The following is a 19,253-nucleotide window of genomic DNA, read 5'->3' on the forward strand; positions in this document are numbered from 1 at the left end:
GACTGACAAGTTGCACTGCAGACCTACGAAACAGACTTTCTGGCATAAGGGTCCAGTAATCTGCATTTTTAAAAATTTCTTCAGGTGATACATACAGGATGGATGCTATGAATTTATATTTCCTGTACAGGAAAATTGTATGTGAAAATTTACGGCAGATGATGGGCAAAATAATAACCAAGAATATGAACTGCTGAGCTTCTTTTTAAGACCTGTTTCCAAATATATTCTAATTCATGCCTATAGGGATAACTATATGATCAACATACAGAGGATTGTTAGGACAATAACGGGAAAAAGAAAACTCTGCAAATTACATTTTTTGAAGGGCTTTCAAAGCCTTTTCTCTTTCTCTACAGAGAATCAGAGAGTTATATCTGGTAGAATACTCTGTGACTACTCTAAGAATTTGACAACTGAGTATAATCCAATGTGGAAATAATTTATTTCCATCAAATTTTATTTGGAAACAAATGTTCATTTCTGTCCTGGGTAAAATAGCTAACTAACCACATTTATAGAGATTCCATTCAAACAAACAGCTCTTATGCATCAATTTTATTTTTAATAAGTTAATTTTCTTACATTGTTTCTGCTCTAAGAAATTTATGGAAAGAGACAAAAATGTCCAATCTACCAACTAAACAGTTTGTAATATATGGACACATTCTTCTTTTCTCGTATAAAGAATTATCACCAAAATATACAATTTCCATGAAAAGGCATTATCTGCTTTTTCAATGGAAAAAAGAAAACAACAAACAAAAAGTCAAAACTCAAATGGTAATGGTGCAATTGGTTCAGTCAATAAGTGTAAAACTTTCCAAATTATTTTAAATGCTGTTTAAATATGAAAGAATCCTACCTTAACATAGATTTTACTTTTTGAAATAGCTATCATTTTTATAGTACATATGGCAGTGCATCTTTTAAATACTCATTATAGTTTATATTGCTGGTAAGACATTGGATAAATTATAATGTCTAATTATACTTCTTAAACTGCTTGAAAGCGATAATCAGCTGAATTTCATTTTTAGTACAATGAAGACAAATTTATTCAAAATTCATTGGCTTCCACATAGGAAAAAATGTGAAGCTATCTTTGATCTTTGATACGCCCATCCGTTTTTGTTTTAGAAATGAGAAACCTAAAAGGTTTTTGATCACAGAAAAAAGTTGTTATCAAGAAAAGTAACATAAAAAAGTAAGACCGAAATTTCAGGCATCTAGGTTAAAGAGTAAAGAAAAATGTTTGATTCTTCTAGGAAGAAACATTTCTCTCTAGTCATTTTGCTGCATTTTGTTAATAAAAAGAACTCAAAGAATATTGAACATAAAATTGACTTAGGAAAGACAGAAAAAGATGAAAATGTCAAATAAACTCATAAAAGAAACTGTGCTCATTCAAGTAATATGACAGCTTTCTGTTTTTAATTCAAAACACCACCACAACTGCAATTCAACTTATTAATTAGATGAAGAATTCGTGAGTTAATCTAAGGATAGCTTAAGGTTGTGAGTTATGCAGCGAATGTCTTTTTTTACTCATAATACACGTGAACATGCTTGACATTTGAAATGAAGGTAACTAGGAGACATGGCAGTGTACTACAGACAATATTTGAAAGATAAAAATTACTAATCAGTGTTCTAAATGTAGTCAGAAACATTTAAATAATGCTTGTATTATTTTTAAATCATAGATGACATGAATCTTATTTTAGAAGCACTCAAAGAATTATGTTTACTTCCTACTGCACAAGGAAATAAGGATTTTTTAGAAACTCAATGATAAATTATAAGACAAAACCTCATGCCAAGCCTAAAATCGCATCATCACATAAGGATGAGTGAACACAAGCATATGCGGTTCACATTTGTCAGGGGAAACGACATTTTTCTTTCCCGTTGATCATCTGTGAAATTTAATATATGTTTGGGATTAGTATATAACCAGGATTTATCCCCATCTACTGTACCTCTCAAGCTTGAATGGGTTAAACAGGGATAGATCGATGATAGATAGATAGATAGATAGATAGATATTTTCATGAGTACATAATTAAAAGAATGGTATAACCACTTTAATATTAATAGTCAAGCTGCTTGTTTTTATCATCATTAATTCATTTAACTACTTTAATGTAACTAGTCAATGCATCAAGTGCAGCCTTAACAAAGATTTATGATTAACTTGAGGAAAATTAGTACAACAGGTGAACATGTATTTTCATACTTAAAACATGTATATTTCAAATGGTCAAAAATACAAATTGAGTGGTGTAATGGGTTGAATGGTGGCCCCCCAAAAGACATATAAAACATCCAAATCTCTGGAACCCACGAAAGTTACCTGATTTGGAAAAAGAGGTCTTCGTAGATGTAATTAAGTTAAGGATCTTGAAATGAGATCATCCTGGATTATCCAGGTTATCCCTAAATCCAGTGACAAGAGACAGAAGAAAAGACACAGACACACAGAAAAAAAGGCCATGTGAAGAAGCAGGCAGAGACTGCAGTTACGCAAACACAGGCCAAGGAACGCCTGGGTCTACCAGAAGTTGGAAGAGGCCAGGACGGATTCTCCTCTAGAGCTTTGGGAGTGAGTGTGACACTGCTGACACCTTGATTTTAGATTTCTAGCCTCTAGAACTGTAAGAAAGTAAATTTCTATTGTTTTAAGCCACCAAGTTCATGGAGATTGGTAACAGTAGCCCTAGAAAACAAATACTGTGGAAATGAGGGAAAATAAAGAGGGTGAAAGATGTATTCTAAATTATTATTATTTTTAAAACATCAAGTTGTAATTCAAACCCTTGAGGTACTAGAAATGAAATCAAAGGCTATTATCCATCACCTGTCATCCACTTTCAACTTGTAGATAAACTGGTATGCTGCCCTGGAATGGTCCTTGTTCCAACTACAAGGAAGCAGCTGACTACACCTTAGTTTCATGATCCCGTCTCCTAAACACCCTGATCCATAATTACCTAGGCTGTCTGAGCTCCCTGCACTCCAGGAGTCTATACACCCCAAGACTTTCTCTTGTGAAATTATATTTTAAGGATTCATCATCTCTATGTTACAAACCGAAAGGTAAAGTGTTTCTGCAAAATGTTGACAAACTATAAAAATCAAGCTGCTTGTTTTACCTTTGGACCTTGTCTTCCTGGATATCCTGGTAATCCTGGAACACCAAGTTTCCCCTAAAGTTAAAAAGAATAGTAACAAAAAATTCTAAGTTGAATTAAGTTTAAATGATGATTTTAGTCACTGTTCCAGAAGTTAGAATCACATATCTGCACACTCAAAAGGAAGATTAGCAAGTTTTTATCATACTGTACTTTCATAATACTACTTCATTTAAATAGAGGGAAAAATGTTGCTTTGGACATAGCTCTAATGCTGTAAAATTCATTAACTTAAGCTTTATTGTCTAAATGACAGTACCTTCTCTGGGGACAGAGAACCCTGAGCTAAAGAGATTTCTTAAGCATAACCAAAGAAAGTACCTAAGCCTTTTTTTTTAACGTTAAATACTATTTAAAGTTAGTTGATATAGCTGAATCTTTTTTGATAAAATTACTTCATTTCTCACTGTAAACATAAAGCAAGCAATCCTGAGTTATTTAACTTTTTCTCACTAAGTAAAATTTAAATAACTATATTAAGATTGACCTAATTTTTGAGCAAAGTTTCTTCTTTTATTCAAATATCTGGATAAATCTGGCTAATAAGCACACCAAATGTTGAGAGCTATAGCCAAATAATGATGATTTTTGTGGAGTGTTACCTCCTGAAGGTGGGTACTTGAATGTGTACCTATTTTGTTCCAGTGTGATGAGATTACTTCTCAGTCTGAAAGTACTGAAACAAATGGTAAATTATAGGGAAGTCCAAAGATGCGTAACAAATGTTAAGAGTTTTAAAACACAAAATCAGCCTCTGTGAACAAAGCATTAATTAAAAAATCTAGGTAGATAGAAAATTAAATTTAATTAATTAATAAATAACATGTGGAATTTTACTGTGACACCTTTTCCTTAAGATCTTATGTAAACACACTTCATATATAAAATATTAGTTATCAAAGTCTTAAACATTAGCAAGTACATATTATCATTATTTCCCATGTACATTTAAACAAAAGAAGAATAAAACAAAAACAAGTTCAAATGACTATATACAATGTTAAAAGAGGAGTAGTCTTTCATGAATAAAAACAAATATTTTACTGGATGAAGCAAGAAAGAAATTAGGAATATAGTTGATGACCTTGTTATTATAGATTGAATTAAAGAGATGTCTGATTCAAGATCAAGACTGCATAGGTAAGGAGTCTTCAGATGGAAAATATGCAAACAAGCCCTAAGAAGTAGACTTACGATGATGTCCCCTTGGATACACTATCATAGCTTGTTTTATGCCTCTGATTTCAAGGTTAATGAAATTCTCTGATTATGATCACAGAGCTTTTGTGTTCTATGTTAGTTACTACATTAGAATATATACTCTTATTTATTTTAGAGTCATTTTAAAATAAATCCACACAGAAAATTTGTTTGTATTTTCAGTATGGCGATAGATAACTTCAATAAAAGGGAAAATACTAACGAATTGTTAAAGTTGAAGAATTGTGGGGTAGTTTTAAGTCCTGATGCCTCAGAATAGTTCGTGGGACCATTTACATAGTATAGAGTGGAGGTGAGAAGAGAGGAAATTTCCAAAATAGCCTTAACCTTTGCCAAATGAGCACTTTAAGTGGAAGGGTTGTAGGGCCGTGTAAGTCCTTGTTTTCTCCCCTCTTTTCATTGTGTTGCCTAAACGTGATGACATTTTTCATCAGTTCACAAATGGCACTGGGAGTGCGAAACAGTAGAACCGCTCCATCACATGATTCATAATGACATGAGGAAATGTTTTTTTATTTGTCCGGTCATAATCCCTGTGTAATCCGTGTATAATATATTTCCCCTCCGGGACAGCATGGTAAGGGGGGCTTACAATTTTCTTAAATAGTATGGAATTTCCATATTTTATAGAATAACAGCATGCTCAATATAGAAAATTTGGAGAATAGATATACATATAAAAAGAAAGGAAATCATCTGAATTATATCAACAAGAGATAATTATTATTTATATTTTCCTTGAGTGTTCATATGGGATAATACTTGTCATACACATTTCTAGTTTCTTCTTAATTTAACCTCATAGCACATTATAAGATATTTACCATATCACTAAATACTCTATGAAGGCATAATTTTAATATTACCTAATATTACACCTAAATGTAAATGTAATGGTTGCAAATATTTTTACATACTACATATAGCCCAGTGGCTCTTAAACCAATGAATATTAGAGCTATTTGGGGATGTTTTAAAACATAGTGATGCCTAGGTTGACTCCAGATTAAAATTAAAATCTCTTGAAGTTGGGCCTGAACATCAATATTTATAAAAACACTCGCCCTGTGAAAATACACGTTTATGTGGAAAAAACAGAAATGCACATTTTGGTTTAAGGGGCAAAGATGATTCTACTTGTTCCAAAATAGTAAGTAGACATCTTTCATTGATTCTTTCACCCTTCATTAATCACATCCAAATTCTCAATGTGGAAGAGCTTTAAGAGCTCTTTAGGAGTGTGAGCTCTTGAGGAGTGTCTGATCCTACATGGTGAAAAAGAGCAGAGGGGACTAGAAAATAAGAAAGAGTGAAAAAGGATAAACGTATCCATCTCAGGATACTTCTAAGTAGTATATGGTTATGCTTGAAATTTAATAGAATCCTCCAGATTTCCGATATGGATGATTAAAAATATTTTAAAGTGACCATGAAGCAACATCTGCAAGAAGTTGTGTGAATTTAAAGTTGTTCACTGACCTTCTCTCCTGCTTGACCAGAAGGACCAGGGTCTCCAGTTGGACCTGCTCGACCTTTGGGGCCTTCGGGGCCGTCTTCTCCTCTGGGACCTACTTGACCAACTTCTCCCTGAAGCACAGAGTAACAACATTCTTGTGACTTTAAATCTATTGGAGATTGAACGGCAGAGATTATAGTCTATCAAAAAGTCATATTCTTCAACTCTTGGTTTGTTTACTCATGTTTTATTTGTGACAAAGAGGCTTGAAAGTGTTTGACTTCATCAATCTTTCCATTAATAAATAAACAACTGAATATAGTCTGACATTTGAAAACCCACAGAAACCAAATGCTATCATGTATCATATTAAATTAATTTTAATGCATCTGTGTTGCAGAGAGAAAGAGGAAAAAAAATAAAAATCAAGATTTGATAGTGTAGGATGGCAGAATATGCCACTCTGAAATATGCCACTGAATATGCTGAATATGCTGAAGGCCATTGAGAAGAAGCAGATGCAAGAAAAGTTCTCTGAGCTTCCCTACTTGCCTAAAAGTAAGGAGATAAACTTGCAAAGGTGTCCTTCTTCCTCTTTCTACCAGAAACAACAAAAGTTAATCACTAGAGACAACTAGATCCTTATCAGTCCAGAGTCAGAACCAGGCAGCAGAGGAATCTAGACAACAAACTTTACTAACTAGCCTTTATCTACCATTGGGTTCCCATATATTTGCCTTCCCACAATTTGCAGCCCTAGAAACTCAAAGTCCTTGTCCTTTTTCTCGTTACTTCTGCAAAAATGTATTGTTCCTTTCCTAAAACACTATTTAAGACCAAGTTCTAACCATCCCTTTGAGTTACTCATCACTGAGTGCTCCCATGCATAAACGTGATGCACAAGCTAGCAAACTTCTGTTTGCTTTTCTCTTGTTAGTCTGTCTTTTGCCAGTCTAACTTTATGGGGCCCCAGCCTGAAGACCTAGCAGAGTAGTAGGAAAAAGAATTTTTCCTCTCTGACAATAGCAAGTTTGGAACACCAGAACAACCTCTCGATTTTAGACTTGGTTTGCATCTGTATTAGGTACTGGAATATGTAAGTTATTGTCCCCATCCGGGACACAGACTATATGCATTTTAGGGAAACAAAATGTTCTCTAGTATGCTCCTTTGTTAGATTTATTAGGTACTATTATGTTAGTTATAAAATAAATCTTCCCAATAAAATATTTAATTTAGTTCAAGTGATTCACATTTTTGTTTTTTCTAGATACTCATTACCAGAAAAAAAAGTGTATTATTTTTACAGTCAAAATTCAAGACTATTATATAATAAAAATTCATGAAAGCAGCAGAGAAATAGTTTCCAGGCAGCACAGATCACTATATATGGACAAAATTTAGAACAAACCTGTCAAATTACTTCTTTTAAGCAATTTGGTCATTATTTTTGAAAATTTCTGTATACAACAGCACCCAATTTATTTACCTATTTATACACACACACACACACACACACACAGAGTTCAGGTACATGTCACACACACACACACAGAGTTCAGGTACATGTTAGGGGACATTTGGGAATTTAAAATAACATCAAAAAGACATTTGATACTATATTATCTCCACAAGAATGAAAATGTCTAATCTTCATATAAAAACCAAAATGAGCAAAGTCTCAAGTAGTACAAACATTTGTATTTATCTTGTGCTTGCTATATTTAAATATAAGCATGCACACACATACACATAACTGTATATACTAGTGCAAATTTTCTTTTCACTTACTCTATCACCTTTAAGACCCATGTCACCTTTGAATCCTGGAAAACCGTCTTCACCCTAAAAAAATATAAGTAATAAAACAGATGTTTAATCAGTTTTGGGTGAATCTAAAATATCGCTATATAAAATATGAATACTGATAATTAGGGAAAATTGTTCTGAGAAATGTGAATCCTAGTTGTGAAATCTCCTCTGCCTATTCTAACCTCTTATCCCTAGTATCCTCCTCTTTTTCTATAATTATTGCCTATAAGTTACTCTAGGAAAGTTTTTACAAATGTGTCCACTAAATTTTCTCTATCTTTTGGGAGAAATAACCATTCTCTTATAACAACACATATTCTATGCTGTTTGAACAAAAAAAAAGTTAATGTTTAAATAATTATCATTTTAACTTTGGATTACAAGAATTTTGGACTACCAAATAAAATGTCTTTACCCTTAACTTACTAACTTATACCAAATAATTTTCTATTATGCATTTTGTAGTATGTGCTTTAGATGAACACTTTCTAGTTCAACTTGTTCTCTATATTACAATCTCTTTTCAAGTGAAAAACAAGGAAATTAATATTAACTTTTATATGTAAATAGATATTGCTCATTGTTGTACCATATGCACAGACCAGTGTTGCTGAAAACTGGGCATATTTTAGCAAAGAGAGGAGAAATTTTGACCATGGAAGTATTTCCTATCATTATTACTGAAATCTAAACTTCTAAGAAGTAAGTTTCATAAACTACCTTGCTACCTCTTAATTTCACACAAAAAATTAAATACCTAAGGAATAATCATTCATATAGTCAATAGCATTAATTAAACAATTATTCTGTTCAGAGTATTGTGGAGTATTTTGACGTTTTTGTTTTATCAATAAAAACTCAAGGTAGAACATTTGTGTTAGTTTTGGTACAGACAGAGTAGAATAGGTGTTCAGAGAACAAAGATGATGTGATGATGATGATGATGATGGTGACGGTGATGGTGATGATGGTGGTGGTGGTGGTGGTCGCGGTGGTGATAGTAGTGATGGTAGTGTTGCTGGTGCTGGTGGCGATGGTGGTGAGGCAAGAAGTGAAGTGAAGAAGGTTTGATGGGGGGAGTCAGTATCTTAATTAGTAGTTAGAGATGGATATGACTTACAGAGTTTGAGGAAAAGACAATTCAGGTCGAATATGAGAACAGAACTAGAAAGACTGGCACACACACTTCCACATCCTGTTGCCAAAAAGACCTCTATAACACACAAAAGTGATCACATCTATTTTTACTTTAAAATGCCTGAATGGTTCCAAACAGCTACTGATGAATATAATTATTCACCCTCCCTCCTTCTTTCCATGAGCTAGCCGTTGTTCACCTCTGTAGTCATATCTTTGGTCTTGAATCTCTCCTCTACCCTCATCCAATTCCCTGGGACTGAGTTCTAGAAAAACTGTTATCGTTCTTTCCATTGTCATTCTTGCGTTGGTTACAACACTCACAGACACACCTGCAAATCTTTTACCTTCTCTATTCACCTGGTGATACTTTACTCTTCTTTCAAGACTCAGTTCATGAGTCTGCTATGAAGTTTTCCATGACCTCAGTCTTTTCCCCCCTAAAATTAATCTCTCCATCCTGCATGCCCCTAGTAAACACTTATTATTGCAATAACATGCCATCCTGCACTTAGTAGAACATAGGTCTCTTTCTTTCTACTAAATGGCATAAAACAAGAATCAGGCTTAATTAACCTCTCGGTTTCTAGTGCCTAGTATATTTTTGACTCTCAATAACCATGATATTCAATAAACATTTACTAAATGAGCATTTGGAAATTATCCACACCTTAGTGTGAGTTTTGCAAGGTATGTTAAGGTCCTGAAAATATCATGTAATTATGAATATATACGACCTAAACCTGAAAGAGATCCAATCTGGTATCTTGCCTAAACCAAAGAATTCTGACGGGTCTAGAAGTTTCCTTTAAGACAAAAGCTTGATGTTTTCAACATTTTGGCCATAACGTAGCCTTGTGGAAGTAGGATTCTCTCTGTACGGAACGCAACTGGGCAAAAGCAGAGGCTTACAAGCTGAAAATGACCACTTAACTTCCCTTGGACTATTGTCTTCATTACCTTCTCCCTAGAGAGAAAGGTAATTACACAGTTGCCAAGTTTAGTTTAAAGAATACTTCACTCTATGCTTAAAAATCAGTAACAGTTTTTAGGATCTTTTCTAGGCAGAGTTTTTTTTTTTTTAAGAGAGAACGTAGTGGACTAGATGCTATTTCTGTCACAGCTTTGTTTTCAATACATTCATAATAAAAGCAATAAATTAGATGACTCAAATTATTAGGTATATCCTTATTATAAGTGACAATTTTTTAAACAAGTAATACTGTAAAGTTACTAAGCTTTCCAGTCCTAAAATTATCAGGTCTGAATTAATCTTTAAAAAAACAATAAAAAGGGAAACAATTTTAGAAGACATGCAAAAGAGGAATTGACCTATGCTACTTCATTTATTGGGCTATGTTACTTGAGGTTTAAGGAACAATCTTAAGGAAACTTAACTTAAACTTAAGGAAAAATCTGAGTTTAAACAATGGAGAATTTTTAATCTAGTTAGGGTTAGGGAAGTAACTTGCTATTTCACCTTTAGTAAACAATTAATGTTATATGTAAAAAGAACAAAGTTTCAATTTCTTTATCTCTTATGAGATGTGGTTGATTATAATACAAACTCAAAAAAGCAGAATATATAACGTATATTAAAATTCATTAGGATTTAATGACTCTTTCTAAAGTTGAAAATAGGGAGAATTCTTATCATTTGAAAAAAGTTTGCATTAACATTTACATTTATCTAAATCTAGATAAGTAATATACTACTAGTATAGTATATGGGATGAAATAAAAGGTACAGCTGAAAAAAACCTTTGAGATTTTTAGGACTGTGTCTTCATTTTACAGATTTAAAATAAGGCTCAAGGAAAGTAAAGAAACTAAGTTTACATGTCTAGTTAGTAGGAGAACTAGAATCAGAACTCAGAGCTTTTAACTCCCAATTCAAAATGTCAGTTCTTTCCTTTTATATCTGCTTGTTGCTTCTGAGACCATACATCACTCAAAACAACCAGTAATCTCGAATTGTTTCCTCATATAAGCAATATGAATTTATTTTTTTCCAGGGTAGGTTTCCCCTCACATATATCTCATCACATATAATTTTATTTACCTCTGTCTTTTTGTCTCTATCCCTCTTTCCAGGAAATTTACAATTTCCCCACCCCAATTAAAGACCCTTCTTTTAAACATCTCCTTCCCTAAAAATCCTTGATGGGGGCACTGATTCCAGAGAAAAAATGAGAATTGATATTTAAATGTCTTAACAAGAGAAATTCAAAAATGAGACAATATTTATATTTTTGCGTAGGCAACCTGCAAATAATTACAAGTTCAACACTGTCCGATTCATCACGGTGCTCAGTTGTCAACTCAGTAAGACAACTATACCCTGAAGTTCATCTGTGATGATCAGTATCAGGATGAATTGGGATTCTCATCAAAGCAGCTAAGTTAATTTAAAAGGCATGACATTTTTAATACACTAGAACTGACAATATAGTTGCATACCTTGACAATGCTTCAGTATGTTACTTTTTAATTTTTTCAGAAAAATCAATTACGATGGATGTAAAAAGTCCATCCATCCTCGTTACCCATTCCTTACAGATATCAAATCTACTCAAGGTGCTTTTGATAACATTATAACGATGGGAATAAACAGTTATCCTTGAAATAAACAGTTATATTCCATATTTTCTCAGCAAATCTACCAACATTTTATACCAAATCCTAGTTTTTTAAATGTAATATTGTAGTGAGAATTAATCCAGTACTGATTCTGAGTAATGTCATTCCATTTCAACTTAATCAATGAAGGACTTGGGTGCTCTACTCTTACATTGAACATTTATATAAAAAAAAAAAAAACCCCTCAATTTCACGTTCTTTATCCAAAGATAAAATATAAATGCTGTATAAAACATTACACATTCTTTCATCCACCTCTGCCTGGTTTTAATCTTTATTTACTCCTCATTCACACTTTTGCTCTGCATGTGGTATCACTTCCTTTTCCCCGAATTGAGTTAAGGTACTTCTAACTTTCATGTTTTGTACTGCATTTCAGTTTATGAATTTTGGAGATTTTAGTAAAAGAAGAAAAAGGGAATAAACATTCTTCTGTTATGCATATAACAGGATATTGTACAACCACTGTAGCAAACCCTTTCATAAGACCAACTCTATGATTTACAAAAGTTAAATACATGTGAGAAAATAAAGGATGCAAGATTAATTTTGTCTATAACTTACCTTTGCTTCTGTTCTATAATTTAGACCTCACCTCAGAATATAAAAAATTTTTCAAAAAAGTTTCCAAGATACAGAGTACAAAATTAGACTCACATTGTCTGGTATGTAAGTAATCACTCAATATCTTTGGGAAGTGAAATATCTGTTGAATAAACTTTAATTTCTTACATAATTGATACATAGTTAAAATCATCTAGATAAATTATGTTTTACCTTTTCACCTTTAGAGCCCTTGAGACCTCTAACACCATCTGCTCCCTATGGAATAAATGAAAAGAATTAAACGACCATAATATTTTAAATTGAATTAAACAATGTGGGAAAAAAAATAACACTTACCTTTACTCCTCGGGGACCAGGGTAGCCAATAGGACCCTGTGGACCAGGAGGACCCTGAAAAAGACCCACTGCAATTTAGACATACAGTACCTTAAAAGTATTACTCATTCACACACTATAATTTTACCAAATAATCTACAAGGATATGGTATTTTTCTACTATTGGTAGAGGTTTCTTGGGTAATTTATCATTTGTTTCTAATGTCAGATATGATGAAAAAGTCATGTGACTAGCACTACCCTACTGCAAGCTTTGTACATGATATATTCATGTTGAAAGTAAGATAAATATTACAAGTATGTAACAAATGTAAATAATTATTACATACATATACAATTCTATATTTCCCACAGCTGGCTTCATTTTACTAGCCTAGCTAAAAGGAACAATATGTCAAATAGACAATTTCTGTAGTAATGCTGACTATTTTAATAAGAATCCAAGACTAACAACTCTAACAAAAATGACCCTACGCCTGCATTGTAATCCAAAATAGTATTAACACTGAATAAGCTTTTATTCTGATATTTTATTTAGATAGTTTGATAATCATTGCTCTTACAATTCAATCTCCTCTTATTTAAAGGTTACCTGAAAGCAATAAGTGAAGATAAAATCTGAGTAACATAAACAGTTTAATGATATTCAGTAATTCTTCTAATTTCATTATTATCATTTACGGTCATTTATTCCACATATACTCCATATGCAGAATGTGGATTTATTTCTGACCATGAGAATATTTTTTAAAATACAGAGAATGCAGTCTAATTTATAAAATTCCTAATACAAAATTAAAAGTTATCAATCTAAGACACACTTATCCTAAACAAAAAATAACTGTAGGGACACAATTTATATTTAAATGTTAGCAAAAATTCTTCAGAAAATAAAGACATATTTACAGGTTGAGATAAAGTATTTTCTGATAATTATTTTCTAATATTCATATCTCTGAGTGATCAATGGAAAAAAATATATGTCATAGAAATGATCAAAGTAAAGCATTTTTCTCCTAGAGATAAGGCGACAGGACATTTAAATGGATACTTTGTAACATACCAGAGCACCCTTTTCTCCAGACTGGCCTTCTTTTCCAGGATGACCCTATATTTAGCAAAAATATATATTGGTGAGATGCAATATTAATGGTGGTTTACAATACTATGAAATTGTTCCCTTTTTTCAGTCTATTGAGGTTTCACTCCTTATATTTCAGAGCATATTGAACATTTTGCATACTATACACAGCTTTAAACAACATTGGAAACTGTTGCATTTGGAAGAAAATATAATAAGCTTATATTGGATGGGTGTAAGTTTCATCAACTACATAATGTATTTGAGAGATCTTGGGAAAAGCACATAAAATAATATATACTACTATCCATCAACAATTCAACCTGTTTCAATTAAAGTCTTACAAAAACGTATTTCAATCCGACTTCTATTTTGCACATTGATCAAATAATCGTACATGCCTCTTCAAAGGGGAACTAAGGCAAGTGGATGGGACATCTGAAAATATAACAAGATCAGAAATACTAATAGGGTTAATAATAAATTTACTGAGTCAGTAAATAAAAATGTACAGCTCCATCACAATTATAGCTCAGTAAAAACAAGTACAGGTAGGATAAAAAGATTTTGTATCCCAGCTCTGAGTAAGTAATTTCAAGAGAAAAAAAAGCATAAGTAACAAATTTTAAAAGGAACAAGTGTAGAGATTACATTATTTACTGCTATGTCATAGGATATAATAAACACTGTTATATTTCAGGAGGAAATCCCTGAAGGCTTGAGGAATTTTCATGGAAGATCTGAGGAAATTTATGAATGAATGGTGAGGAATTTCACCTGGACTCTCAAGAAACTTGTATTTTGTAAAGGAAGAGAGGACGGAAAAGGGCTTCCCATGAAAAAGAAGGAACACAGGGAAAGGTACAGCAATGGAAAAGTTTAGAGCATGCTGAGAGAAAAGTGAGTGGTAGGAAAATATGAGCTTCTGGCCTAGAGTGACAGAATGAGTTTATCCAAAGACCACCGCAAGCTCATTAAAGATTTTGCATTATGGAAGTGACATGATGAAATGGTATTTTAGAGAGATGAATGTTTAATTACTGGCTACATCTGTTTTTATTGCTGAATTAATAAAACCACGTATAAAACACATGTAAAATCTATTTTTGAAGATAATATATAGAAATGCTAACGACCAGGTAACTATTACTTACAGGAGGGCCATCAGCACCAGGAAGTCCCCCAAGCCCTGGTTTTCCTTGTGGTCCCTAATCAAATAGAGAAAGAGTACATTTTAGTTTAAAAAATGAAAATAATGAAAAGTCTGACAATGAACATAGGCATATACTACCAAAAAAATTCTTAATTTGGGTCACTGGCTTTTATCTAAAGCAACAAACATTTAAACATATTATGTAAAAGAAATGGTATATAGGGATAAAGGAAAACCAAATTTAACATATGCCAAAAATATGCTAGTTTTTGGCTACCTTAATAGTCCTAAATGTGTCTTTTTTAACTAATAAATTAGTTTTTGCATACCACAATAACCTAGAGCTTAGAGAATAAAAAGGAAAACAATATAGGTCAGAAATACATTCATTTATATCATTGAAGAAGCAAATATTGGGTATTTCCATCAATAATATTAAATGCCAATTCAAATAATTACATAGTAACATTGATGAAACATCAGTTAACTACTAAAAATTTTAAGAAATAAAAGTTATAGTGTGACAATTATTCATAGCACACGAAAAAAATAAATTCAATACTTTGATGTAAAAAGGACATCACCTAATATGCAATTAACAAATAGTTTGCAAAATACTATTTATTCAACAGATTACTCTAATCTCTGTTTACCCCAGAGGGTTTCAAATCTCATTTGCGTTGACCATCGCTAAGGCTGGAACACAGTAAGAATGTCTACTGCAAAAGTAGACCCTTTCTTGGGAGAAAAATAGGCATTCTACTAAGAGTAATTAAGTTTATCAAGTCCCAGAGCCCAAGCCATTCTTGCTTACTGGTCAAGTTATTAGCCAGGATTTAGAAGCAATCGAAAGGGCAAGATTACAGCAAGAATCCTAGACTGTGGACACAGTTTAGGGGTTTTCTATGCTCAGAGAGTATTTAGGAAAAGCATTGTAATCATGGAGACTGACAGTACAGAGTTTTACAAGAAAGCCTCACTTAAATCACTATGGAACAACGACAAAAAATAAAGATAACATTTAATTTAAACAATTTAGATTTATAACTGAGGTTAACTGCATTTAATTTAAAGAATTTAAAAGTTTCAATCCCCTTCACCACTCTGCAAGTCACATTCAGTCAAGTAATCTGACATATGTATACAAAACAGTTTGTAATTATGATAAAACACTAAGTTTTTAATGGCGATATTATGCCAGTCACTTAAATTTTCTTTTGTTATCAAGGCAATGGTCTTAAAAACAAAATGTAGAGTAATAATGCAGAACTATTCCATTAACTATTATTATCAGTAGATCTGATATTTCTATGACAATGACTTTGTGGGCAGTACTACATGGATTTTTTGTTCTTGCTATATATTTAAGAATAGATTAGAAATATCACAACTCTTTTACTATAAGGTGATTTTTTAAGTCAAGTTAAAATCAACCCATCTCTTTTAGAATGGAAGCTCTGTAAACTTTTATCTGCTTGCTTAACTGCCTGCTATTTCCCTGGAGAGGTGAGAATAAAGTACAATGAATGAATGTCATCTTCTTAGACTTTAATAAAATAGTTAAAATTTATTGTGTTTCTATGCCCTATGTTAAGCAATACATATATATACACACACATATATTTATATGAATAGAATCCATTTTAACATTTTAAGTCTCAAACAATTCCATGTAATATTATTATCTAAGAGTTTGGGTAAGTTAACCAATGTTAATATGTGACAGAGTTACAATATGAATGAACCCAACCATATCCATGTCTTCAAAGTCCTTGCCTTTAACTAATATTTATTTTGTGTCTTTCTATTTCATACTTAGCTCATAAAGTTATACAATACTATTTGTTTTCTGTAAAGCAATTAATATATGAGTAATGTAAATTATGAAATCATAAATTAAATCACAGGACGTATTCAGTATCTTTGTTATCAAAATGTCAGAAAAACAAGTATAGCTGTCATCCATTTTAGTTAACTTAAACTTTACAAAATATTTTATCACAAATATATTAACTAATATTTAACTATATAATATATAACCGATATAATAACAAGACAAAAATGTAAAAGTTGTTGGTAACTAAAAATATAAGGCATTATTTAAATTATATTTAGTTGTTAGATTATACCATAATCCAATTGAAAACACTATTCACCAAGTTTTGGGAGACAAGGCTCTTGAACCAGAATAAACAGATCACAGTATATCATAAAGAAAATAAAAGAATATAGATACATATATACCACAGGTGCAATATAAATAAAACATGTTTCCTTCATGTTCTTGAATTTCTTTCTCCTTTTGATGGAAAGAGACTATCCTTGAACCAACAAGTTGGATATGGGAAGAGTAGAGAAAGAAGCATCTCTCTTCTTACCACAAGAAGTGCAGTGAACCAGATCCTATATTTTACCTTTGCTTTAACAAATGGAATTCAAATATACTAATTTTCCTTAACAGCAAATTCCTCTTAGGAATCTAGTGCATAGATAATTAAATCATGGTAGAAAATTTAATAGGCACATGTCTCAAGTGCAATTTATTACAAACATAGTATGGTTATGATGAGCTACTCTAAAATGTAAGAGTGGCACAAATTAAAATCTCTGATCTAAAATAAGGATTTAAAACCCCTTTGGGACCTAATATCTTAAATTCATAAGCCATTTTCCAGTAGCACTCTAATTTTGTAAGCATATAGAAATATGCATAGAAAAAAGTACTTTAAAAACCACTTAAATTTGATATGTTAACTCTTAGACCTTAATAATAAGATAAATAACTTAACTAGAACATTACCAAAGGATTTGAATATATGTTTTACTAAAGAAGATATGGAAATGGACAATAAGCACATGAAAAGATGTCCAACATCACTAATGATTAGGGAAATGCAAGTTAATATCAGAATGGGATACCATTTCACACCAAGAAGAACGACCATAATCAAAACGAGAAACAATAACCAGCATTAGCGAGGATCTGAAGAAACTACAATCTTACAGTGCTGATAGGAATGGAATATGTTACAACCACTTTGGAAAACAGTTGGGAAACTTCTTAAAAAGTTAAACATAGATTTGCCATGTAACCCAGCAATTCCACTTATAAATATCTACCAAAAAGAAATGAAAACATGTCTACACAAACACTTGTATGCAAATATTCCAGGCAGCACTATTCATAATTGCCAAAAAAGTGTAAATAACTCATATGTCCCTCAACTGCTGAACATATAAACAAAATGTGGTATGTTCAGTCGATGGAATACTATTTAGCAATAAAAAGGAGCAAAGTACTGATACATACTACAACATAGATAAACCTTAAAAACGTTATGCCAAATGAAAGAAGCCAGACATGAATGTCACATATTATATTCATTTCATATGATTAAATTCATATATTAAGTTCAGTCATATATTTCATTCATATGAAATGCTCAGAAAAGGGAAATCTATAGAGACAGAGAGCAGATTAGTAGTTGTCTTGAGCTGTGGGAAGATGGGGGAGTGCAAATATTGCTCTGTAAGTACAGGGGCAGGAAATATTACTCAGAGAATCTGGCAGATGAGATCAGGGAAAAAGATACCTCTTTAATTAAAGATTTATTCCTGTTTTGAGCTAGACATTGAGTTATTAGCAAGAACATCATTTGCCATTTACACATGAGAAATGGTGGTAATGATAACTCACAATTTTCCCTTAATCAGATCATCCTAGAAACCCTTTGTCACAAGCAAACCTAATTACATTTTCTAAATAATGAGAAATAAAAGGAGAAGCAAAATAAAGAGAAAACTCACTTATACCAGTATGTTTCTGAAATTAATATAGCTGAGAATGTCACATATGGAAGCTATCCAAATGGAAACTCGGTGAAAATTTTATCATTTACAGTTCAGAGATGTATTAATGACTTCTCCTCACAGTGTACTCTCATAGTTTAACTCCAGATTAATTCCTCATGCACTGAGCCATCTAGACATCTTAGCAAAAACAGGAGGCGGGCCTTACACCTGCCTAAGGTTGAAAACCCAAACTTGTTCATCAGACATTGCTAGAACAACAGAGTAACTTACTTTTTCACCAGGAGGACCAATTGGACCTTGTGGACCAGGAAGACCCTATTTTAAAAGAATTAATTTCATCCATCAGGAATCACATCACAAGAATACATTTTTAAAATAGTAAATTATTAGGCCTCTATTTCACATGAAATGAGTTACAAGAATCTCTCTATATAAATCCTTCACATTCCCCATAAAATTTTGGAACCCTATGAGTTTTACACAAGCTACCCTTTTGGCAATGGGACTGTAATGTGATCCTATTCAGAACCCTCCTGAAGGTGTGGCTATTAGTCCTGACATTTCCTGAACAGTGAATGACTCATTTTTTCTTGGAAGAGAGGGGCCTCTGCAAATTTGCTCAAATTAAAAAGAAAAAAAGGGGAGAGGAAAGAAGTATCTACCTGAATTTACACTGGAAACATATTTAGCCCTACATAGAAAATTTTGAGGCTGTTAATTTTCCAGTAAAAAGATACCATCTTACCCCATCTCAAAGGAGCTGTGTTGGCTTAGACTTACCTGAGGTCCTGGATTCCCTTGCTGCCCTGGAGGTCCAGGCTCCCCTTGGGGACCCTGCCACAG

The 19,253-nt window shown here is 32.5% G+C and overlaps 1 protein-coding gene across 7 annotated transcripts in view; it reads right to left on the reverse strand.

Moving 5' to 3' along the window:
* Nucleotides 1-19,253, reverse strand: part of COL11A1 (collagen type XI alpha 1 chain) — a 195,560-nt gene that overhangs the window by 88,756 nt on the left and 87,551 nt on the right. For all 7 annotated transcript variants that reach the window (XM_070486935.1, XM_070486936.1, XM_014865260.3 and 4 more), the window contains 9 exons: nt 19,191-19,244; nt 18,681-18,725; nt 14,599-14,652; nt 13,427-13,471; nt 12,364-12,417; nt 12,238-12,282; nt 7,663-7,716; nt 5,895-6,002; nt 3,156-3,209 (listed from right to left, as the gene is read on the reverse strand). In XM_070486935.1, the coding sequence (XP_070343036.1) occupies nt 3,156-3,209; nt 5,895-6,002; nt 7,663-7,716; nt 12,238-12,282; nt 12,364-12,417; nt 13,427-13,471; nt 14,599-14,652; nt 18,681-18,725; nt 19,191-19,244 (513 nt within the window). The remainder of the gene's footprint in view (nt 1-3,155; nt 3,210-5,894; nt 6,003-7,662; nt 7,717-12,237; nt 12,283-12,363; nt 12,418-13,426; nt 13,472-14,598; nt 14,653-18,680; nt 18,726-19,190; nt 19,245-19,253) is intronic.

Source organism: Equus asinus, chromosome 16, assembly GCF_041296235.1.
Source record: "Equus asinus isolate D_3611 breed Donkey chromosome 16, EquAss-T2T_v2, whole genome shotgun sequence".
Lineage (NCBI taxonomy): Eukaryota > Metazoa > Chordata > Mammalia > Perissodactyla > Equidae > Equus > Equus asinus.